Genomic DNA, 22202 nt, shown 5'->3' on the forward strand with positions numbered 1-22202 from the left:
TATGTTGATGGTCTGTGAGACCAAATCTGCTGTTTTGTACAAAGTAATTTAGACTTTTTTGTAAAAAAAAAAAATTAAATTAAAATAACACATCTGTTTAAATATGACCCGTTATTATGGTCTGTTAAAATATTTTAAAATACAAGTTACATAAATTGTAGCTTGAAATGTGTGGCTCAAGAGTATGACCTGCTATCAAATAAACTATAACACCACCTGATAACAAATAATGTATTAAAACAAAACTCAGATAAATACACACAAGATTCAGATAAATCAGTCCCACTCACTTCACATTTGCTAAAATTGCATTAGCCTACATCAAACATTTAAAGCAGTGATAAATAGAATATCTTATTGACAGTCATAGCAATTTGAATTTGTAGTTTAATATGAATTAATTAATTGTGACTTGAGGTTATATTTGGGTGAAATAGAAAGAGACTTTTTTAAGTTGGTAAAGCACTAAAAGTAAGCAGAATTTCTATGGAAAGATGGCAGCCTGTCTGAGTACGGTCATAATGTGGACAAAATAAGTCAGAAGACGGAATGTAGTTGAGGAATGATGCAGAGATCCACACCCTCCAACAAAGAAAGTATCAATCTAAACACAACCCCGTAGCATTTACAGAGAAGAATGATGTTTCTTGTTTTTGAAAGTATCATCCATGTTTAAAAAAAATCAAGCCATGTTACACACTGTTATAACAATGCGACAAACACACATGCAAGAGTAGAAACAATTCAAAGGATCTTGAAAAGCTTGAGGACAAAAAGTACTCAAACAACCATTTACAGGCACATACTGTATACATTGTACAGTGGACCTATGATTCGTTGCTGACCGATCAGGGATCACTGTTGAGGTGCAGGTGGGTGTTCGGGGGTACATTTAGGCGAAGGTGCTGTCGTGACTACGACTGTGGAAACAGATTTCGGTGAGCTTGTTGCTATGTGCTGCTGGAGCTGCTGCGCCTGGACTGTCTGGATGCGAACCTAAAGGACGAAAGACAGTTAACCATAAGATGCTCCCCGTTTATTTAACTTGACCATAAATCCACATAAACGCAGATTATTGGAACATGTGTCATAGGATACATGATTTACTTTTCTTGACAATAATATTACTACATAAAAAAATGGAAATCTGACCTGCGTGGCCTGTCCTTGCTGCTGGAGCTGCTGGAACTGCTGTGCTGTGACAAAGCTGACTGGTTTATTCCCTGCTATCAGCTTTGTGCCAGCAGGCATGGTGGTCAGGATGATGTTCCTGCCCAGACTGCTAAGACTGCTCAGAAAAGAGAATAAATTGACAAAAACATGTCAAACTACCAGCCTAACTTAAAGGGGTCTATAAGGAAAATAGATAATACATCAATACATAAAGATATTTAAGAGGCTACAAAATGTATACTTCTGCCGATACAGAGAGGACCAATAAATGTAAAACTCAAAACACATTAAAATAAAATATATAGAACAAATCTCTTAATAATACAATATTAACAACTAATGTTACATTATCAGTGCCAACAGATACCCTTTCTGCTATCATTATGATGTAAATGATTGCACAATGTAATGGCTACTATGACGTTTATATTGGTTGTCTATATGCCTTGCTTTGGTCTGCCACCAGCCAAGTGAGGGCTCCCTTTACGGCACAAAGGAAGAGGAAAGCACTTGAGGTGTGCCTGTACTAATGAAGGTAATAAAATAATAATACGGAGGCTTCGTTTTCTGAACCAAGACGATAAACTATTTTTACCAGAGAGGTTTTTGCTAAGAGGCAAATCTACAAAACAACCTACAACTCGTCAAGATATCTTACAGTGGCTATCATCAGGTAGCGTAAATGATGGTCGGTGGAACAACCAAACTCTAACAATACCGGCAAAAGAAAAACAGCCCCTCAAATGGAGGAAGAGGGAGACTGATAAAAACTAGTCTTTTACTAAGCTAGACCAATAAGTAACAAAACCTGCCTGTATATTAATATTACTCAGCCTATATCATATCAAGAAAAATAAAAAGTGAAACTAATCTGGTTGTCTTTGCGACAGCGGCATAAACAATACCACTTGGGAACACTAAGGGTTGGAAGATTATCTGTTGGCACCTAAAATTAAATAAAATAACCAATTAATTCTGTCTGGAAAAGGTCTTAACAAGATAAATAATCTCAATACTAAATAAATAAATAACAGTGCAGATGACAAGACTTACTTTGTGTTGAGACTTCCTTTTACAATCGGTGTGGTCACAACACTCTTGCTCTTTAGTGGTTGGCTCAAGACAGAGAGGGGCACAGTGATCCGTGTAGGTAACTTTCCCTGTGGTGTTAAAAAAATAAAAATTAAATTAAATTTAAAAAAAGAGGATTTTGAGGATTAATTTCCTAGACTTAGTGAGTTCCTCACTGATGAATATTCACTGTCTTGAACCAGGCATCTAAGTGCAACTCAAATGCCCACTTGGGAACCAATTTCCTTTCCCTTTTTTTCTTTGGGAAACTGTGACACTGGTAAATAGAAAAATAAGCGTTACATCGTCTTGGATCACATTAAAGCATTGTAGCTTTCAGTAATGTCAGAGATGTGTGTTTAGTTTATGTTGTGTTTATTATAACATGCTGGGTGTTAGGAGCACATGAATGTTCCCACAGGAACCGGCAAAGCAATACATAACAAAACAGAACAGCAGCGACACCTAAAGGTCATTCTACTTCTTACAGCACATCCTGAAAATGGTTAGACACGACTGACTAACACTCATCTAAAAACCCTTTTAAGTGGGGGCTAAAAATATTAAGATCCAATATTAAGATTTCTGGTGTACTATAACTAATCATATTAAGCGTCATACCTCATCCGATGGTGGCTAAAATAAAAAAAAATAGGCACAGAAACAGAATAAGTCTCTTACCGTTTGTGTAGTAACCACTGTTGCAGGGACCTGCCGCACAGTGGCTGTAGCTGTTCCTAGTGTCAGAGGTGAGCATGAGACTCCAGGAGCCACTGTGATCCCCTTAGCACCGGCCACAACACTGGCAGCCATGGTCACTACGTTAGCACATGTAGAAGCTGTGAGTGGTTTACTGCCAGTGGTGGTTGTCATTGTGATGGTCTGACCCTGTTTGTGCGGAATAACACCAAGGCCTGGCATTATCCGAATGGTGGCGCCACTCTTGTCAGGGGAAGTCACGGTGGAGAAGGTCCTAGACTTTTGGTCGGCGACAGTGACACCCAATGTGGGCATCAGACGTATGGTGTCTCCTGCAGCCTTCAACATGTTAGAGGTAACAGAGCCTGCTTTAGTGGTCTGTACTTCCCCTGTGCAGGATGAAGCACTTGAGACAGAGACGGGTGAAGGGTGCGTCGGCGTGACATGGAGAGTGGCTGATATGCTCTTGCTGCCTCCAGCGGCGCTGCCCAGAAAGTCGGGGGTGAGTTTGACAGTTGCAACTGGGGATTTGGCGAGAGTTGCCATCATGTCAGGAGTGATCCGCAGCACCGTCTGGCCTTTAGAGTCCGTGGTAATGGAGGACGGTGGAAGACGTAGAACATCTTTACCCTGGATGCGCAAGTTTGTAGCCGTTATTGGAATTCCTGCTCCTCCTGCAGTCTTCATTCCTAATTGACCTGTGATGGACACCTTTAAAGAGAAAAAAATGTAACATACCAAAAGATAAATCTTGTGATCATTAACATGGCAAGTTACATTTGTTACTCATTTAAGGAAATTGATTTTTCTGTTACAGTCAGTTCTATAACGTGTAGTAGATTTTTTTCTGTTGAAACCAGAAAAAGCCAAATGCAGGACAAAGACTAAACTGAACTAATTTCTGCGCTTGTTCTCTTAATCATTCAGTTCTATGCTCACACTGTTCATTTAAAATACTGAGCGTTGAAAGAGTGAAATTTGTTTATCTACCTGTAAATAGCTTGTTGTAGTTTTTTTATTGGTGCAAAGGGCAGTATAGAAAACAAAGGTAGTGGCATACAATACATAATAAAAGATAGAAATGGGAACACAGACACAAAAAGACAGAGTAAAATATAACAATATTATTGTTATTATACTGTACATATGCAAACCAGTTGTTGTTACTAAGGGTGGTTAGGTAGGACACACTAGTGAATATTGTGTGTATATTTGTAACTGATAAGAGACAATAACTTCCAGCCACGTTGAGATGCAAGCCTAACTGACCTAATGTCCCAGTTGAAATCAACATGATCACCTGTTTGATACTCTGGCTGGCAACTCCTTGCAGCATAGCAGGGGAAGCAGGGTTGTTAGCCGGGCTACTAGGTGAGCCGGCTTGAGCTTTGGCCACAGCAGACACAGAAATGGTGGTCGGCACCTGGACTTGACTGTTAGCAGACTGACTCCTCAGAGGCACAGACACCACTGCCTATTGATATACATAATAAACACACAGACAGGTTAATTACTCATTTGCAATAGGTAAAACAACAAACACAGCTCTTTTTCTAGTTACCTGTGAAATTCCCTTGGCTGCCATTGACATTGGCATCCTGATCTGATGAGAGGTCTGATGTACCAGTGTGGCCTGCTGACTTCCTGCTGAAGAACCCAAACCAGGCTGAGCAGAAACAACCCGTACCTGAGGAAGGGAGCTTGCCGCCAGGTGACTCACTATCCGAGCTGTGTGTTGGGATGTGACCGTCTGTGAGACTGCTGGACAAGCCTGACTGGTGGGTAAGATGGTTCCCAGCTGGGGCAACGAGGGAGGGGACACAAGAAGAACACTGGGAGAGCAAGAAGGGGCAAGAGAGGAGAAGAGTATATTTTAAATTATACAGATGAAACATGGGTGTATGTATTGTACAGTATTAATAAGGACAAGAAAGTTTGTGTGGCACTGACCCTGTGCTGGTTTTAATTGTATCTGGGACTCCGGTCTTTGTTGGCGTGGTGGCTGTGCAGGGTAAGGGTGACTTTGGGTTTCCAGTTGTGTTTGGGGTGGGTGTTGTAGGGGTTGGTGACATGGGATTGGAGCTAACATCCTGCCCTCCCTCCAGACATCCCGGGGTTTTACCGCCTCCTTCTTTACTTCCCGACTTCTAAAACATAAAAATGCACTCAGACGCTGATGAACTTAAAACTCCAAGTGGGACATTGACTTCCGCTACAATTCCAGTGTTTTCTATACATTAAACAGAGTACATTGAGTGTAGCTAAGTGTATTTTTTTCTGCAGTCAAATGAAGGCAGTGAACTCACAGGCTTAGATGTAGGTTTAGGTTTTTGCTGTAGGGCTTTTCTTGCTTTTGCAGCAGCAGCTTGAGCCTGGTGGATCCTCTCTGGATGAAAGAAAAATATGAGAATTTTATTTTAAAGACGCAGAGCATATTCTATGAGACACGTGCGCACAATTACAGTATGGTAAAGAGGTGACAAAGGCGAAAGAAGGATGAAAGGCTGACACATCCATGGTTTAAAAAAACAGAATGCAATGTGTGAAGCAGATCTACGGGTGTAGGCGATGATATAAATAAGATAAATAAGAGTAAAAGATAATAAAACTACACAAATGGCTCCCAATTGGCTGCCTCCACTCAAAAACTACAGGATTACAGACCTTTACACTGTTGAGCAAAACTACAACAGTCGAACACATTGTTGCTTACCAAACTCTTCTTGACTGCGACTGCGGTGCAGATAAATCCAGAGCTTGCGGCCGATGTCATACTTAACACAGGGGTCTTTCTCATAGTGAAGTCTATCCAGAGCCCCACTGACAACTGTGTTCACCTAAAGGGCAAAGAAGACAATGACTTAAAGGCTGCATGCCAATGTCAGGTGCACATAAGCCACTCTGCCAGAGTACACTGAATGACTAAAAGGAGAAAAATGTGAAATATATCACACCTGTGCACTGGTGACATCTGGAGCGAGAAATTGTGAGTCTTTCAACAGTTCACAGATCTCTGCCCTCGTTCCTTCTCCATTGGGTAACCTGGCTGCTGCATCTCGTACTACGGAAGAGAGAGGGTAGAAGTCAGAATCGTGTGATTAGCTTCCTTTTCAGACAATATAAAGCACTGATTTCTCACGGTGTAACAATGGAGTCAGAGTAAAACAGAAGGCCTGACCCAGAGAGAGGATGGTGACATATGGTGGTCTGTCTGAGCGGAGCAATGTGTGCTCCCTGGCTTTGTTGAGAGACATCTCCTTATCAAACACCCCTTTGACAGGCCCCACAACAGACTCAAAGCCATGCATCCTGAAGGTGAAGGCTTTATGTGGCTGGTTGTATCGCTGCTGCTCCTAATATAACAGACAAAAATGTTGTTGTTGTATGTTGGCATTTATGTTTGGGCAAAAGAGGTAAAAATCTTTTAGACAAGAAAATTATTCCAGCAGCACAAACAAACCTGGATTTGAAACACTTGTCTTTCATCTCCAGTGCTGGGCCGCACCACATAATCAGTTGAGCTGCTTGGTGAGAGATATTACATTGTTAACTTTAACAACTGTGATAATGTAACTCAAAATACTTTATATCAAAATATTTTTTTTGCTTGAACAATTTATTATTTGATATCTAAAACAAACAATATTAAGTTAACAAAAAAGGCATACTTAGTCCTACCAGGAACCCAAAAAACACTAACTAAAATTAATTTGTTAATTGTTCAGCAATTATATCACGTTTGCAATGCTTTATGAATCACTGAATCTTACACTCTTGGTGTGGGAGAGGTCATCTCTAACATGTCTTCATTTTCTGTCTGTGGAAGACAAAAAAAAGCCTATTTACATGTCAGAAATAAAACAGTGTTAAACATAGTAGTAACTGTAGTCAGTAGTCAGTCTGTCTAAAACTGTATTTGTGATAAAATAATTGTACTACCTTGACAACTAAATCTTTGGAATCCAGCCACAGCTGACAGAGTGCGCTGAGATCCTTCTCTGTGTCCTGAGTGGGGCCTATAAAAATGACTGACTTTAATCAACCGGAATACAATATGACTACCAAGAACTGCATCAGTCAGTGAGTTCAGTAGCTGACCCCCTTACCAATCCACCTCCACAGCTGAGACTCATCAGCAAACTCAACAAATGGAGAAAAGCCACTGGGGAGTGCCATCATGCCATCTGATTAAAAAACACAACATACATGAGTTACATGGGATGGAAAATAAAGCCTAACCATTTCAGTGTGCGTAACCACTGCCGGTTACCTTTAGTTTCTCCTGCAAGAAACTGCAGGGCATGAAGAACCAAGTCAGACCAACATGGGACAGAAGAAAACCACACGTTGAGGGAGCTGGCTGGAGAGGACTGCCACATTTGGACTTTCTCCTCCAACTGAGAGATGACAATGTAGGTGTTATAATGTATAGTCAGACTGTGATCAATTTTATAATACTGTATATGTATGTGGGACTGTAATGAGTGTATACCAATGAAGTGCTGGTAAGGTTTTCTGCCCTTAAGATGCTCTCCAACAAGCTGAAGAAACTAATAGCAATTTCCTCAACTGGAACCGGGCTGCTCTGACACTCCTCCACAATTCTGCAATAATAATAATAATGGTTCTTTAAATTAGACTTTGACAGAAGACTCAATCCTGTGTATACACTATTCTAAAATATTCTTGACACAAGGGCGGTACGGGACTCACTCTTCCTTGATGTTGGTCAGTGGAGTAGACGGAGTGTCTGGCAGGGAGTTGATTGTGCTCGCTGGAGGAGCTATTGGGGTTTCTGAAGGTGCAAGAATTTCACAGGGATCCTCACATTCCTGTTTTATTGTCCTAATTTTCTTCTTCTTTCTCTCATCTTTTATTTTCTTTTTAGGCAGCGACAGATCAAAAAGTGCTACGGTAAAAAGGAAAGAAATATAACAATTCATGATTGATTCATGAAAATCAACGAAAGCAAGACCTTTGTTGAAGATTTATTATATATTTTACTCACGCAAAGTTCCCTTCCGACCAATATTTGCTCTTGAAAGTATGTCTCCAAGGTGGATATCAGACGTCATCAAGTCTGGATGATCCTGGGAAAATCAAGCATTAATGATATACTGTACATATTAAGACAAAATAATATCTGTGTTTTTTTTCCTCCTGACGCCACTTACTGGCTGCCGCTTCCTCTTCTCCCGATGGTTTTGCAGCATGGCTTTCAAGTCCAACTCACCTAGTTCTATTTTTTCTGTGAAAAAATACAACTTTAAACATCATATTTGATGTACTGAAACATTTGAGAAACATCATCTTGATATTGCAGAAGTCACAGACCAGTAGTCTTCATGTCTTGGGTGGAGAGACTTGGAAAAACTCTGAGCGAGACAGTGGGTGTCGGAGAGGAGGGTGATTGGGGTGCTGGAGTCCATAATGATATGTCTACAAGCATTATGCAATAAAACTCTTATTAGTGCACAAGCTTCTTAGTAGAGAAATGCTTTAGGTAGAAATAAAATCAATTGTTATTGGCAATGATACTAATGAAAACAGACTGACCGTCATCATCAGATGAAGCATTGCTGTCTCCACACTCCATTTTGACCTCCTTTATTATGCGGCTCAATCTTCTTCTCATCCTTGGCTCCCGCATTTCAGCATGATTCTTATTCGGTAACTTTCTTTTTGGTGAAAAGTCTAGACCATTGTGAACTGCAAACTCTAGCAGCTCCTAAAACAAGACGACACATTAAAACTATCTGCAAAAGGTGCTTTGTACTTGAATCTTTTATAAAAAAAAATATACCTTTCTGGAGACGAGGATGTGCTTCAATAGTCTGTGGTAATACTGCTGAAGGGAGTACAACTGGCGCTTTGTCTGGGACTTTGCACACAATTGTCTGTACTTCACCACCTCTGGATTGAAGTAACCATCTGGGTTGAGATAATTAGAGTCATGATTAGAAAGTGCTTCAAAAGTTCACTCGGCATGATATAGTTGTGTTTTGGTGGGTTAATAATCGGATAACCAGGGAAGCACCTCTAAATTGTTTTTGAGCGAGATGAAGGGGATTTCCAAAGTTAAAGTTTGTGTTGTTGAATAGGTCACTGATGGTGCTGTCCTGCTCCGCAACATTGTTTTCAGGAAACTGTGGCAAAAACTGGCGAAGGTGCTGTCTCTGGGAATCTGTCAGTACTTCACCCCAGGTGCTTTCACTCATCACAGAGAAGAAAATGTCAGGCTAATGAAAACAAAAAAGGTATAGGTCAAACATTGATTCATCATGTGCATTCAGTCTTAAATGTGAACAATCACAACATAGCAGGAGATAACTCACGTCCTCCAGCAGGTCCTCTGGAAGGTTTAATCTACAGTTCCCAAGCATGCATTCCTCTGTGGTTTGTCCATCGTTTTCTTCTTTTGGATCAAGTGGGTCTGTAAGCATGTGGGTGAGGGCATCCATTCTTCTCTGATTTACCAAGCTTTAAGCCCTTCACACAGAAAAAAAAACGGCGGTTACAAAATCGCACATATTAATCTGGAAGGACGCCAACTATTGCGTTTGTTTCGTCATTCAACGTGCTGAAAAACGTTGCTTTGCTTATAGTTTTGGAAGAATCTGGTAGTTCGGTGCTATAAAAAATGAGCGTTAGCAACCGTCCACCAATGTCTAAACATTAGTTGCTTTGTACAGTAAGGTAGCGCTGCTTAACGAGCTAAGGTAACGTTACCAGCTGGAAAAAAAAAGTTACGTTAGAATTTCAACTTTCGACTGAAACATACTATTATAGTTTAGCATAACTTTACTTGAAAATATTATTTTTTTAAATATAAAAGTTTATAATGCTGGTTAAAACTGTTAAGCTCTTACCCGACACTGCTTTGTGTTTTGGTATTGAAGGGGAAATATTTTACTGACGCACCGTTTTCTTCTTCTACTGAAACTGGATTCTAAAAATGGGACGCCGATCGCCTCTCGCGTTTTACTGCCCTCCACAGGAAATGAATGAGTGAGTGCATTGGGATTTTTTAACTTATTTTTATTGAAAATATTTAATATAAACATTTATTTTATTACATGTTCTAGAGTTATAGACGATGCAAAATGTTTTTCTAAATGTATGAATAATAATAAGGTAAAGTAAAATGTACAAAGACAGTAAAACAAACAAAAAAGAAATGAAGAATAATAAACACCAAAACGTATGGGGTCTGCTAAACTAAGGGAGTACATTTCAAATGCCTCTATAATCTCATCAAATATTATTTAAAATAGGAATCTGTAAAAATCCAAAATGAGGGTAGTTTGTTAAGCCAAATCATTTTATGGATATTGTATTTTGCTAAGATAATAATCTAATTGATTATGTAATTGCATAGGTATGGTCATTAACGGAAAATGTATGCACAAACGTAATAACGTCGTTTCTTTTAACAGCATTATTATCCAAGTCGCTTCTTTTAACAGCATTATTATCCATATATTTGGCCCGGAGAAGAGCATTCAAATGTGCTAACGAGCTAACGTTAACAACTGGAAGCTAAAGCTAACGATATTGCTAAATAAACCAAAGTTAGTAAATTAGATTCATCTGAAATGTAACCTCATTATATTCGTTATGCTTGTTTTTTTTTATACGTCGCTACATTTCCTTAACTTATTGTTTTCTCCTGCAACAGAAAGTGCAGGAAATAGCGCAGTAAGCAAGGCAGCTGACCCTGAAGGTGAGGTCAGGGATGTACCACAACATTTACGTTAGTAGCATAAAGCTAGGTAGTTTTTTTTTAAATTTTAGTCTTTTTTTAGTCTTTGAACCAACAGTTATATAACTAAGCTATCGAAAACTTATCTTAAGTTGTTATAAATTTGTGGTTTTATGTCTTTACTGTATTTTTAAAATTCTACATTTTATACTAAAGACGTTTTTAAACTGGGACAAAAACCGTCAGTTCAGACTGTTAAAAAAAACGCTGTCTCATTTAACAAATATTTTCAGTTGTTATGGCATCATGAGAGTTCTTGTATAATTTTAGTATATTACTTTTGTGCAGTCATTTATAGTTTAACAAACGTAGAAAAGACTACAGAGCCCCTAAAGTCCTAAAAGATGATGATTATTTATCTAAAATAAATAAAAATATATATAATTTTAGGGACTTTAGGGGCTCTATACAAAAACAATGGTCTATATACCATAACAGGATCATTTGGATTGCTGGTTCAGCCTCACCAGCTTGCTCCACCTCTTTATGATGCTGTAATAAACAGGAATGAACAGTCAATCCCACTGCCTCATGCCCCTGCCAGAGAGAGGCACTAGACCCACATTGCCCTTCAGAAACCTTCACCAACACTGGCTTGCCTTATGTGGTGGGCATACAGACACCAGGAGTTAGAGAACTGAGGAACTTCCCCATTTTTCTCAAGGTTTTGGTTTTTGATGCCTTGGGAGAATGGCAGAAGGTGCAGATGGAGAGGAAGAGATTCAGTTCCTGCGTACAGTAAGTGATGCTGTCTGCCTCTTCTCAAAAAGTATTACTAAACTTATGCTGTAAATTATGTACAGTCTTTTGTGTAATGGATTGTTGCTGTATAACATATAATATACATTTACTGTGTTGGGTAACTGTATTTACATAGACTGAGCGCAGATTGCCAAGGACAGATGGCTTGTTTTGTCAGCATTGTTCTCTATTTATATCCCAACGGGTTCTTGATATGTTACCATTTAGTCTCAAAGAAGAAAACTGCTGGTGCCAGGTGACAGTTAATACACAGACATTTAACAGAGTGACAAAAGCATTGAGATGCGGTTACATAAAAGTATTAAGACATATTTACACTGACACCTCTATATTTTCTTTGATGCTCAGCATTTACCTCATGGCAGTTAGGCCAATTAAAGATTTCTTTAAAAAGGTAATTGGCTGAAGTCAGATTAATTTCTGAATTCTAATGTGTAGGCTGTGTAAGAGGCTGTTTAGTCTACAGTAGATTAGTCATTTTGAAAAAATGGATCCATCCTCAAGTACGATTAGAGGCAGCCAGACTATTTTGATGACAAATGAACGAGCTAATAATTCATTAATAATGAATATTGGTGCGAACTGCCGGCTCAATTGCAGTGTGCAACCTGTGGACTTAAGATATACAACAGAATAATGGTGATATAATTGTAAACATTCATCTAAAATTCTAACCACAGAATTGTCTTAACTGCTTGTCGATAAATCATCATGTTTGTTGCTTGATGTTTTTCCAGATTAAACACTTGGTCCTGTTGTTTTTCACTTTGGGAGGTAATGAAAATAGGAGCAGCTTGATTATTCTGGGTAGTGTCGTATAATTTGTATTTGAATCAATTATTTTTTAGTTACCATGGCTAAGCCTTTGTCTCATAAGGAATAACCACCTATTTCCATATACCCTTTTAGAGAACAATGAAATTGGATAGATTGCAGTTGATTACTCACGTACTGAAATACGTATGTACTCACCTTTGTTGCTCCTTGGAAATAAATGCTCAGTATAGTCATCTCTTGCAAATTGGGCCTACTCGTTCTCTGCTGTAAGACAGTAAGATGGTTTCTGGATATAACTATTTGTAAACCGCAAGTAATTCACTTACTTTGCATAATATCAGTGACCATGTCCCACATCAAACTTTAATAAGGGTGTATCGGGTCATTCTACGTTATATTCTCAGATTTTTCTTGTACTGCAGCCCAATTTTTTATTCAGGTAACATGCATTTCTAATATAATTATCTTGCTTAGGGGGGTTTCAATACATGCTTTGAAGTTTTACCTAATTGATTTCACAGTACGTGTTATAAAATATTTAGTTCAAATCTGTTTATTTTTGCTGCGTTAACTCACCACTGAGCTATCATATTTCCAGTTTAGATCTCTGTAGTCTGCAGAAGGGCATTGTGGCCTTGTAAGCAGTCTTCTGTATGTAACACTCTCTATTTGGATAGTCAGCGTTCATACTCAGCTATTGTAGATGTTCTGCATAGTGTCACTCTAGACTTTCTCTGGGCACTGGTAACTCTATCCCTGCCAGTGTAAGCCAGGCACTGATTATCTATAGACTGCATTATAAGTATAACTTGAAACTCAGTTCCTTGTAGTCACTTGATTGGAAATTGGGCATCCTGAAGTGTGACTGCAGTCTATGTTTTTGCTCTAAGAAACGTTTACTTTTTACTTTTTTTTTTTTTACATATTTACTCAAGCTCTACATAAATCTCAAAATCACATCTCCAGTTGGCATTGTCTTATAGCTTGTAACACAACACTAAAGTAAAATATGTTAACAATGTGTCATGAAGTTACTGTCAGTCTGTAGCTGTTCACCCTGAACTCTGAGTTCTATATATACTGTGTGAGGATTAACAGGTTCAAAGCTTGGCCCATTTCAGCACCTGTTTACTTCAGTTTATATAGGAACTTTATTATTAAAGTGGCACCAGAAATGTGTCTTTTCAGATACTGGTTTCAAAACATTGTCGGCTTGTAGTACTTGTATGGCAAATCTTCTGGCAAAAACAGTTGGAATTTTAGATGGATACCAGCTGCCAGCCTCCTGTTGCCGTGTTGCATCTGTCTCTCAGTCAGTCTGTCTGTCAGTCTGTTGGTGTGTCTGCCTGTAGAAACATTCTTGTCCACACAGTAACTTAGGAACAGAACGTGACAGAAACTTAATACTTTCTTCTGTCATATGCTGTGATTGCTGGGATTGTCAATTTGTTTGAAGGGTCTCTTACAGATACATTTATTACTTCAATATACTGGCTGTTGTAAATTATTAGCAAACTTCAGACTTGACTTTCATGTCTTCTGTGTAGGGTAGGTATTTCATTGTTATTGTTAAGTTAGATATGTGAATTGTCCATGTGTTCAGGACCTGTGATAGATGAAGAGGAAACATACTTCACCAACTCCCCTTTACACTACAAACTCACAAATGGCACAATAAAAAGTCTTAAAATATATTTTATATCCGTTTTTTCGGAATCTGTTGCCTGTTTACAGCTTCAGAAACAACTGTACTAAGGCACAACAACTACTTTAAATTACACTATATTTTACCCTACACACAATGTTGAATTTTTTGAATTAAAGGTAAAAATGTGTATCATGCTGGCATGTGCCTCAATTTAGGTTATAAATGAACCAGAAACATTTTCAGATAAGAACACAAACATCTGAGCATGTTTTGAGTTGAGGTGAATTTTTTTTATATATCTCTCCTCAGCAAGCTGACTAATTGCAATATCGAATCTGTACAATGTAGGTCTGGTTCCTGTCAATCAAATGCTAAATATCTGCGGCTTTCCCGAAGGGGATGTGTGAACAGCAGGTGCAGCAGCCTGAAATAGAGATCTGAGGGGGAGTGGCTGGTGTCTTGGAGCCAGAGAGGTGGGGAGATTAGAGCAAGGCCAATGACAGGCACAGAGAAATATATTTACAGGACAAAAACAACGAGGGTTAGATAAAGTTATGTAAGGAAAAAGTTGTTTTTGCAGATTATCGTATTTATGCATTGTTCAAGTTTCTGTTATTCATGTTGGACTCAGCTTTGTCTCTGATTAAAGGTTTAGTGGCCAAAAACATTATGTGATGAGATACAGCCAGACATCTACACTATCTGTGTTTCTTTGTTAACAGCTTCCTTGGTACACAGACACTTCTAAACTAATTTTACTTGTAATGTCACCCCTCGCAAATATAGTACAGTTGACGTCATATGGATTTGACCTATCAGAGTCATCAAGAATTGCAAGTTTAATATGCTAACCCATGAAATGTAAGAGGCATAATGTAATCTAAGATTTGCAGAATGCATTGAAGGGGAGCTCCATGGATTTTATACATCAAAGTCAGATCCTGGATAGTACTACAGTACAGCGTATGTAAAAAAACAAAACCTTTTGTGGCTCCAGAGTGGCCTACAAAGTATGATTAATTGCCTCAAGTGATGTCATTTTAGTTAGTGTCGTTTGATACTGAAGACTACAAGTTGGCTTGTGCCCCATTTCTGCTCGAGGCCAGTGGCACGAGGCTACTTAGCCGCTCCTGGCATAACATACCCAAATCTCTGACCGAATTGTCGGCACTCGAGTTGCATTGTGGGTGAAGTGGGGGCCAGGTTTTGACCAGGAAGAAGAATGGATGGGCAGAAAAGACATTACATCTATCCTTGTTTTGTATAAGGTTAATATTATTTGGGCACTGTCCCTGTTCAAATAAAGAAATATGATGATGCATTCATTTCAACTTTTTTTTATCTGTATTATTTTAAGATTTTAAGATTAAGAAAATAAATTATAATCAGTGTTTGTATAGCAACTCTATTTACAATAAGTTTAATTCTATGTTGTTTTTTTTAATTTATCGTTCTTTTGCGTGAGAGTTATCTAAAATCCAAAAGGCCAAGTTTCCCGCAGACAATTCTGGCTGGTGTACACTCTCTCTTGCTCTGTCCCCATGTTTTCCTGCAAAAATGCCCCTGAAAATAAACTTTGGATTTATTTTTTTTCGTGTAGGATGATCAGGTTGTGCTACAGTGCACTGCATCTATTCTTAAAGAACAGATCAAGCTGTGTCTGTCATGTGAAGGATTTGGAAATCGTCTGTGTTTCCTTGAGACAACCTCAAACGCTCAGGTAGTGAAACGCGGTTCTTAACGCCTTTTCATCTAATTTCTTTGAGAATATTAATTTCTACTATTTACTAGGTTCACTGGTTGTCCTGTGTTTCAGAATGTCCCTCCAGATCTTGCTATCTGCTGCTTCATTTTGGAGCAGTCCCTGTCTGTGCGGGCATTACAAGAGATGCTGTCCAACTCTTCTGTGGATGAGGTAAAGCGTAATTAGCGGGGGATTAGTACTTTTTTCATCAGATGCACCTGACAAATGTAGTGTATTGATCATGTCACAACTGAAACCGAACTGACTCACCTTTTCACGTTTATTTTTTGACTTGATGCCACACGCTCCTTCACTCTCCCACCTGCCAACCATAGGCTGTCGATTTGGACAAATGGGTATGTTTGCTCATTCTCCCCTGTCACTGTCCCAAGAGGTTTTTTTCCACTGCTTCACAACTTCATTAGTGTTATTATACTTTGCATGCAATACAGTGTTAACATGCATGCAGCTTAGTTAGTATTTTTCTCATTTGCCTCAGCCGTTCTGAGATAATTTAGTTTGTTTCCAATCACTTGCACGTAGCTTAGTTTTACAATTGAAAGATATTGCTGTGGTTTTTATTCATCCTTACCGGGTCTGTAAACTTGCCCTACTGTAATTTTGATATTAACAAGGCAAATATGTCATCTTAAAGGGGTCTTCAAAGACAACCCTGTCATCTCTTCTACATTTGATTGTCTCTAAATCTACCTGCCTACCTCTTTCTCCCAGTCGTCGCAAGGTGGGGGTCATCGAACCCTGCTGTATGGACATGCCATCCTCCTGAAGCACACTCACTCTAGCATGGTGAGTGCATTTTCTACTAAGCATGCGGCTGCTGCTTCTCCATTCTTTCCTCTCTGCTAAGCAGCACTTGTCCTCACAATTTTTGAATTATTCTTTAATTTGTGTGGCGTGCGTTTTATCCCACAACACTATTTGTTATCCCTCTTTTTCTCTGCAGTACCTATGCTGTTTGACTACTTCACGCTCACTGACAGACAAATTGGCTTTTGACGTGGGCTTGCAGGAAGACTCCACAGGTGGCTATGAACTTTACTGTCCTTTATGTCCCATGCACGCCGATGTAGTTTTCTGTATTCTAGATCTTTTTGTCTGTTACAGGAGAGGCATGCTGGTGGACCATCCATCCAGCCTCTAAGCAAAGGTCTGAAGGCGAGAAGGTCAGGGTGGGAGATGACCTCATTCTTGTCAGTGTTTCTTCAGAGCGATACCTGGTAAGCATGAATGTATCTACTTGAACTGTAATAAACTATTTTTTTGTCAATACATCCTACCAATATTACCAACTGCATTTTTTTCAGCATCTGTCCTACGCAAGTGGGGACTTGATGGTAGATGCTTCTTTCATGCAAACCCTGTGGACCATGACCCCTGTGATGTCTGGATGTGAGCTGGCTGAAGGTCTGTAATTTTGTTGTTGCCAAAAAAGTACATTTTGTCCATAAAACTGCCCACTCTTTCTTAGTGATATGACCCTTTTCCTCTAGGTTTTCTGACCGGAGGGTATGTGCTCAGACTTTTCCATGGTCACATGGACGAGTGTTTGGCGATCCCAGGAGCTGAACAAGGGGATGACCAGCGCAGGTGACCAATATCATTCTATGCACTACATGCCATCAAATAATAACTCTGTACCTGATGCATTGTCCAAGCTCTTCCACACCTAAGACTTGAGTTTGGCTGATAAAGTTATATGAAAAACCCTTGTTCTTATCATAAAATTATTGTATTGTTGCTTGGTCAGCTTGGAGTTTTTGGCAATATTGAATGTGAATGTTTCTCTGAAGCAAGGAGTTTCCAAAGCGATCCCTGCTTGCAATCTGCATGACCACATGATAGTGGAATAACTGGCAAATGCTTATTGTAATGTGCTAACTATATGAAGACAGTTCAAGTGTCTGCAAGTTGATTGTCATAGTTCCCTACATTTTGGTTATTTACCATTTGTAAATCTACCATTGGTAAAGAAACAAAATGCCCTGGAATTTTCAACCTTAAGCTTCCTGATACATTTACAACGTATGTTGCACATCATTGACTGGCAAGTTTTATTTTTGTTTTTTTTCAGAGTTGCTCATTATGAAGGAGGGGCTGTATGCAGTCACGCTCGATCCTTATGGAGACTTGAGCCTCTACGTATCGCGTGAGTGTCTTGATTCCTTGCATTTAAAAACATGTAATAATTTACTTTTAGTAACTTTGCAGTATGCCAAGGGTCATTCATTTGTACCTGTGTGCAGTTGGAGCGGAGGCCACATTAAATGGGGCCAGTCTTTCCGGATACGTCACATAACAACAGGCAGATACCTTTGTCTGGATGAAGAGAAAGGACTGCTGTTGGTGGACCCAGAGAAGGCAAATTCCAAGATGTCAGCCTTCTGCTTCAGAATTTCAAAGGTCATTGTCATGCAAAGTCATATCTGCCAGGAATCTACAGTGTTCAAGACTCCATTGTGCAGTGTAGATATTCTTACCAGACTTAATGAAGAACCTAACTTTTATTTAAACTGCAGGAAAAAATTGAAGTGATCCAGAAGCGAGATGTGGAAGGTATGGGTACGCCTGAGATAAAGTATGGAGAGTCCATGTGTTTTGTACAGCATGCTTCAACTGGCCTCTGGCTTACATATGCTGCTGTTGATGCCAAATCTGCCCGTCTGGGTCCTCTTAAGAGAAAGGTAAAAAAAAAATCATACATCAAGACGATCAGCGAAATATAAACCACTAATGAATAACAACTGAAACAAGTTTAAATCTACTGTACATACAGTATGTATATATTATGTGTGTTTAGTATATACTTATATTTTAGAGCACCTATGTTCACTTCTTAGGCCATACTCCATAAAGAAGGTCACATGGATGACGCCCTCACAGTGGCTCGATCTCAGACCGAAGAGTCCCAAGCTGGCAGAATGATTTTCAGCACAACAGGCCTCTTTAATCAGTTCATCAAGTAACACTATTTCATTTTATTCAAATCTTTGCCAATAGCCATGTTGTTGTTTTCAAATTATATATTGATCGTTGTATTTACCTGTTCTTTTGATGTCTCCAGAGGTCTTGATGCTCTGAGTGGGAAAAACAAATCTGCCAGCTCCGCATCTCTGCCTATGGACACGGTAGTGCTTTCCCTGCAGGACCTCATTTTCTACTTCCGACCCCCTGAGGAGGAGCTGGAGCACGAGGACAAACAGTTCAAGCTTCGCTCCCTCAAGAACAGACAGAACCTCTTCCAGGAAGAGGTGGGTCTACCTACTAAGGAATGAATATTCATGGAAATGTCATTCAGTATTTGTGTTTGGGTTCTCTATACACTTTAATTGTTTTTTAACAGGGAATGATTACTCTCGTCCTGGACTGTGTTGACCGGCTCAATGTCTATAACACAGCAGCTCACTTCTCAGAGTATGCTGGGGAGGAAGCCGCAGAGTCGTGGAAGGAGATAGTAAATTTACTGTATGAACTGCTAGGTATGCCCATCTTGTGATTTTCTCTATGCATTGTTCAAGATTTTAGATTATGATTATTTTCTGCATATCTAGCAACCTTTCTTGTTTGTGAATATGATGCATTAACAACTTTTCTTCTTTTGTGAAGCTTCTTTGATCAGAGGTAATCGTGCTAACTGTGCCCTGTTCTGTGATAACCTTGACTGGCTGGTCAGTAAATTGGATCGTTTGGAGGCATCTTCAGGTATTTAAGACATATAAAGAAGCTCATTTAAACAAAAATTAGTTTATTGTTTGTTCTCTCCAAAAGCCAATATGTTAGACTAATCATCCAGCTGTGAATGATGATAAAATGTGGCTGCTCACTAGTAAAATTGAACACCCTTTTATGTGAAACTGAATTTGATTTGTTTCAGACCGCATGTGGGGTTTCAAAATAACAAGAACATCTGACAATATGATAAAATTTAAAATAATAGTCCTGCAAAAAACAAAACAATGATAATAATAATAAAGCTTGTAATGCTTTGTAAAGACTGGTATTTTTTTAAAGCTGTAGATGAGATTATCCATCTATTTACAGCCATTATGTTTTAAAAGTCTTCCTGTCATTGTTTCCCAGGGTGAATTATTTTTGTATTGTGCTTTTCTAGTTGTACCATAGCATATACTGTAAACATGTGCTGCTGATGTTTATTTAAATGTTGTCATATTTTTCCTGACAGGAATCCTGGAGGTGTTGTATTGTGTACTGATTGAGAGTCCAGAGGTGCTGAATATTATCCAGGAGAATCACATCAAATCAATCATCTCTCTGCTGGATAAGCATGGACGCAATCATAAGGTCAGGAACATGTAACACTTTTTGCCAGGCATGCTGAGCAAACACAATTTATTGATCAATCATATTTTCTTTAATATAAATACTATAAACTATAATATATGTAATATACTGTATATCTCCCTTTTTTGTGCCAGGTCTTGGATGTGCTCTGTTCTCTCTGCGTGTGTAACGGGGTGGCTGTAAGGTCAAATCAGAATCTCATCACAGAGAATCTGCTTCCAGGTCGTGACCTCCTGCTTCAAACCAACATTATCAATTATGTAACCAGGTGGGTCAAATTGTATGAGCATACTGCGGTGCAGTCTTAAAATGCTCCATGCTCTTTCTTCTGTGCTGAAGCCCAGTCATCTAAACATCTGTGCTGAGTTAGGTTCTTGTTTTTTATTACTCTTTTAGCATGAGGCCCAACATTTTCCTTGGGACCTGTGAAGGATCCACTCAGTATAAGAAGTGGTATTTTGAGGTAATGGTGGACCAAGTGGAACCGTTCCTTACAGCTCAGCCATATCACCTGCGTGTAGGCTGGGCTCTGACGGAGGGCTACAGTCCTTACCCTGGTGGAGGGGAAGGCTGGGGAGGCAACGGGGTCGGGGATGACCTCTACTCGTACGGTTTTGATGGGCTTCACCTCTGGTCAGGTAAAGTAAACATTGTATGACTTAGAAGTAGACTTTTTAATGCATTTGAATGCATTAGTACTGGCGCCATCCCTGGTCCAAATTTGAGAAAGATCATTATCTTTATTTAAAACTATTTTATCTGTATCTTTCTCATGAATTTATTCTTGTGCTTTTGTACCCATATCACTTATGTTTTCCTTACAATGATACCTACAAGTTACACAAAAGTGAATTTTCTCTATATGTCCACAGGACGTGTTCCGCGTCATGTTGCAACTCCCAATCAGCACATCCTGGCAGCAGAGGATGTGGTCAGCTGCTGTTTGGATCTGAGCGTACCCAGTATTTCCTTCCGTATCAATGGGCACCCCGTGCAGGGCATGTTTGAGAACTTCAACCTGGACGGCTTGTTCTTTCCTGTTGTCAGCTTCTCTGCAGGCGTTAAGTAAGGCATTGTGAAATATGAAATTAAGTATTCTGAATGTTTCTATCTTTAAAAAAGAGTGTTACAGTTATTACATATGAGACTAATATCAATTTTCCTCTCAAAGGTTGCGATTTCTTCTCGGAGGACGTCATGGGGATTTCAAGTTCCTCCCACCTCCAGGATATGCTCCGTGCTATGAAGCAGTGCTGCCCAGGGACCGTTTGCGGATTGAGCCCATCAAGGAGTATAAGCATGATTTCGATGGCGTCCGCAACCTGTTGGGTCCCACTCAGTCCCTCTCACATACGGCCTTCACTCCTTGCCCTGTGGACACTATACAGGTAAAATCCTATTCCATAGTCTTTTCATCTTCATCTTTTTCACTGCACTGAATTTAATATTCTTTCAGATTGTACTTCCTCCTCATTTGGAGCGTGTTCGAGAGAAGCTTGCAGAAAATAGCCATGAGTTATGGGCTGTTACTCGCATTGAACAAGGATGGACTTACGGACCAGTGAGTGTTTTCAGTGTTTCCCATGGAAAATGTTGCTGTTTACACAAATAATTTCCTTGAAAAATAACTTACACTTCACTTTTTTTTTAAATCAATGTCAAGTTTCGCGATGACAACAAGAAGCTTCACCCCTGCTTGGTAGATTTTCAGAGTCTGCCTGAACCAGAGAAGAATTACAATTTAGCAATGTCAGGAGAGACACTCAAGTAAGCCAGCGCCCTAGCTTAATTAGCAGCACTGTGCTCTCATCTCTTCATATTTCTAACACCTTGCATGATTCATTTCAAAGGACTCTGCTGGCACTAGGCTGTCATGTAGGAATGGGAGATGAGAAAGCTGAGGAGAATCTGAAAAAGACCAAGCTGCCCAAAACGTAAGCTGCAAGGCATTCCTTTATTTTGATTCATTTTGTGACATTGCCTCTCTTTTATCATGTATACTTTTAATGGCCTTGTATAGCTCTCTACGACCCATATTGATCACAAAGCATTGTTTGTCAGTTATATACAGAGTAGCGGATATAAGCCAGCCCCTCTGGACCTCAACCATGTCAAGCTGACCCCTAATCAGAACACTTTGGTGGAGAGACTGGCAGAAAACGGACACAATGTGTGGGCAAGAGACCGGGTTCGCCAGGGCTGGACATACAGTATTGTGCAGGTACTAACCTTTCTTTTTATTCCCT

The 22202-nt window shown here is 39.4% G+C and overlaps 2 protein-coding genes across 4 annotated transcripts in view; one reads left to right on the top strand and one right to left on the bottom strand.

The window, feature by feature from the left end:
• Nucleotides 1-10: 10 nt before the first annotated feature.
• On the bottom strand, nt 11-9834 carry nfrkb (nuclear factor related to kappaB binding protein). Its single transcript, XM_083927407.1, has 26 exons — nt 9813-9834; nt 9279-9432; nt 8981-9182; nt 8747-8874; nt 8500-8671; nt 8278-8382; nt 8118-8191; nt 7952-8033; nt 7657-7852; nt 7436-7547; nt 7214-7340; nt 7050-7127; nt 6883-6959; nt 6714-6760; nt 6404-6464; nt 6122-6296; nt 5898-6004; nt 5657-5780; nt 5250-5329; nt 4894-5090; nt 4505-4775; nt 4244-4417; nt 2926-3654; nt 2227-2333; nt 1153-1288; nt 11-996 (listed from the first exon to the last, which is right to left on the bottom strand). The coding sequence occupies exons 2-26, from the start codon at nt 9402-9404 to the stop codon at nt 856-858; spliced, it is 3828 nt and encodes a 1275-aa protein (XP_083783533.1). The 5' UTR covers nt 9405-9432; nt 9813-9834; the 3' UTR covers nt 11-855.
• Nucleotides 9835-11283: 1449 nt separating this feature from the next.
• Nucleotides 11284-22202, top strand: part of LOC310956590 (ryanodine receptor 1-like) — a 46908-nt gene continuing 35989 nt past the window's right edge. For all 3 annotated transcript variants that reach the window (XM_083926878.1, XM_083926879.1, XM_083926877.1), the window contains exons 1-25: nt 11284-11443; nt 15493-15612; nt 15709-15807; nt 15972-15992; nt 16369-16443; nt 16601-16679; nt 16762-16874; nt 16962-17061; nt 17148-17244; nt 17729-17803; nt 17901-18057; nt 18174-18338; nt 18495-18616; nt 18719-18905; nt 18998-19133; nt 19261-19356; nt 19838-19956; nt 20091-20224; nt 20353-20594; nt 20829-21021; nt 21128-21344; nt 21413-21517; nt 21620-21723; nt 21807-21890; nt 22018-22177. In XM_083926878.1, the coding sequence (XP_083783004.1) occupies nt 11396-11443; nt 15493-15612; nt 15709-15807; nt 15972-15992; nt 16369-16443; nt 16601-16679; nt 16762-16874; nt 16962-17061; nt 17148-17244; nt 17729-17803; nt 17901-18057; nt 18174-18338; nt 18495-18616; nt 18719-18905; nt 18998-19133; nt 19261-19356; nt 19838-19956; nt 20091-20224; nt 20353-20594; nt 20829-21021; nt 21128-21344; nt 21413-21517; nt 21620-21723; nt 21807-21890; nt 22018-22177 (3048 nt within the window). In that variant the 5' untranslated portion in view covers nt 11284-11395. The remainder of the gene's footprint in view (nt 11444-15492; nt 15613-15708; nt 15808-15971; nt 15993-16368; nt 16444-16600; nt 16680-16761; nt 16875-16961; nt 17062-17147; nt 17245-17728; nt 17804-17900; nt 18058-18173; nt 18339-18494; nt 18617-18718; nt 18906-18997; nt 19134-19260; nt 19357-19837; nt 19957-20090; nt 20225-20352; nt 20595-20828; nt 21022-21127; nt 21345-21412; nt 21518-21619; nt 21724-21806; nt 21891-22017; nt 22178-22202) is intronic.

This window comes from Echiichthys vipera, assembly GCF_963691815.1.
Source record: "Echiichthys vipera genome assembly, chromosome: 14".
Lineage (NCBI taxonomy): Eukaryota > Metazoa > Chordata > Actinopteri > Perciformes > Trachinidae > Echiichthys > Echiichthys vipera.

Excerpts from the sequence above, each read along its gene's own strand:
- nfrkb (XM_083927407.1), bottom strand. The coding sequence starts at position 9,404 with ATGGATGCCCTCACCCACATGCTTACAGACCCACTTGATCCAAAAGAA. Across the intron at positions 6,297-6,403 it reads GACAAGTGTTTCAAATCCAG|GAGCAGCAGCGATACAACCA; the intron begins GTTTGTTTGTGC and ends CTGTTATATTAG. Across the intron at positions 997-1,152 it reads AGCAAGGACAGGCCACGCAG|GTTCGCATCCAGACAGTCCA; the intron begins GTCAGATTTCCA and ends TTCGTCCTTTAG.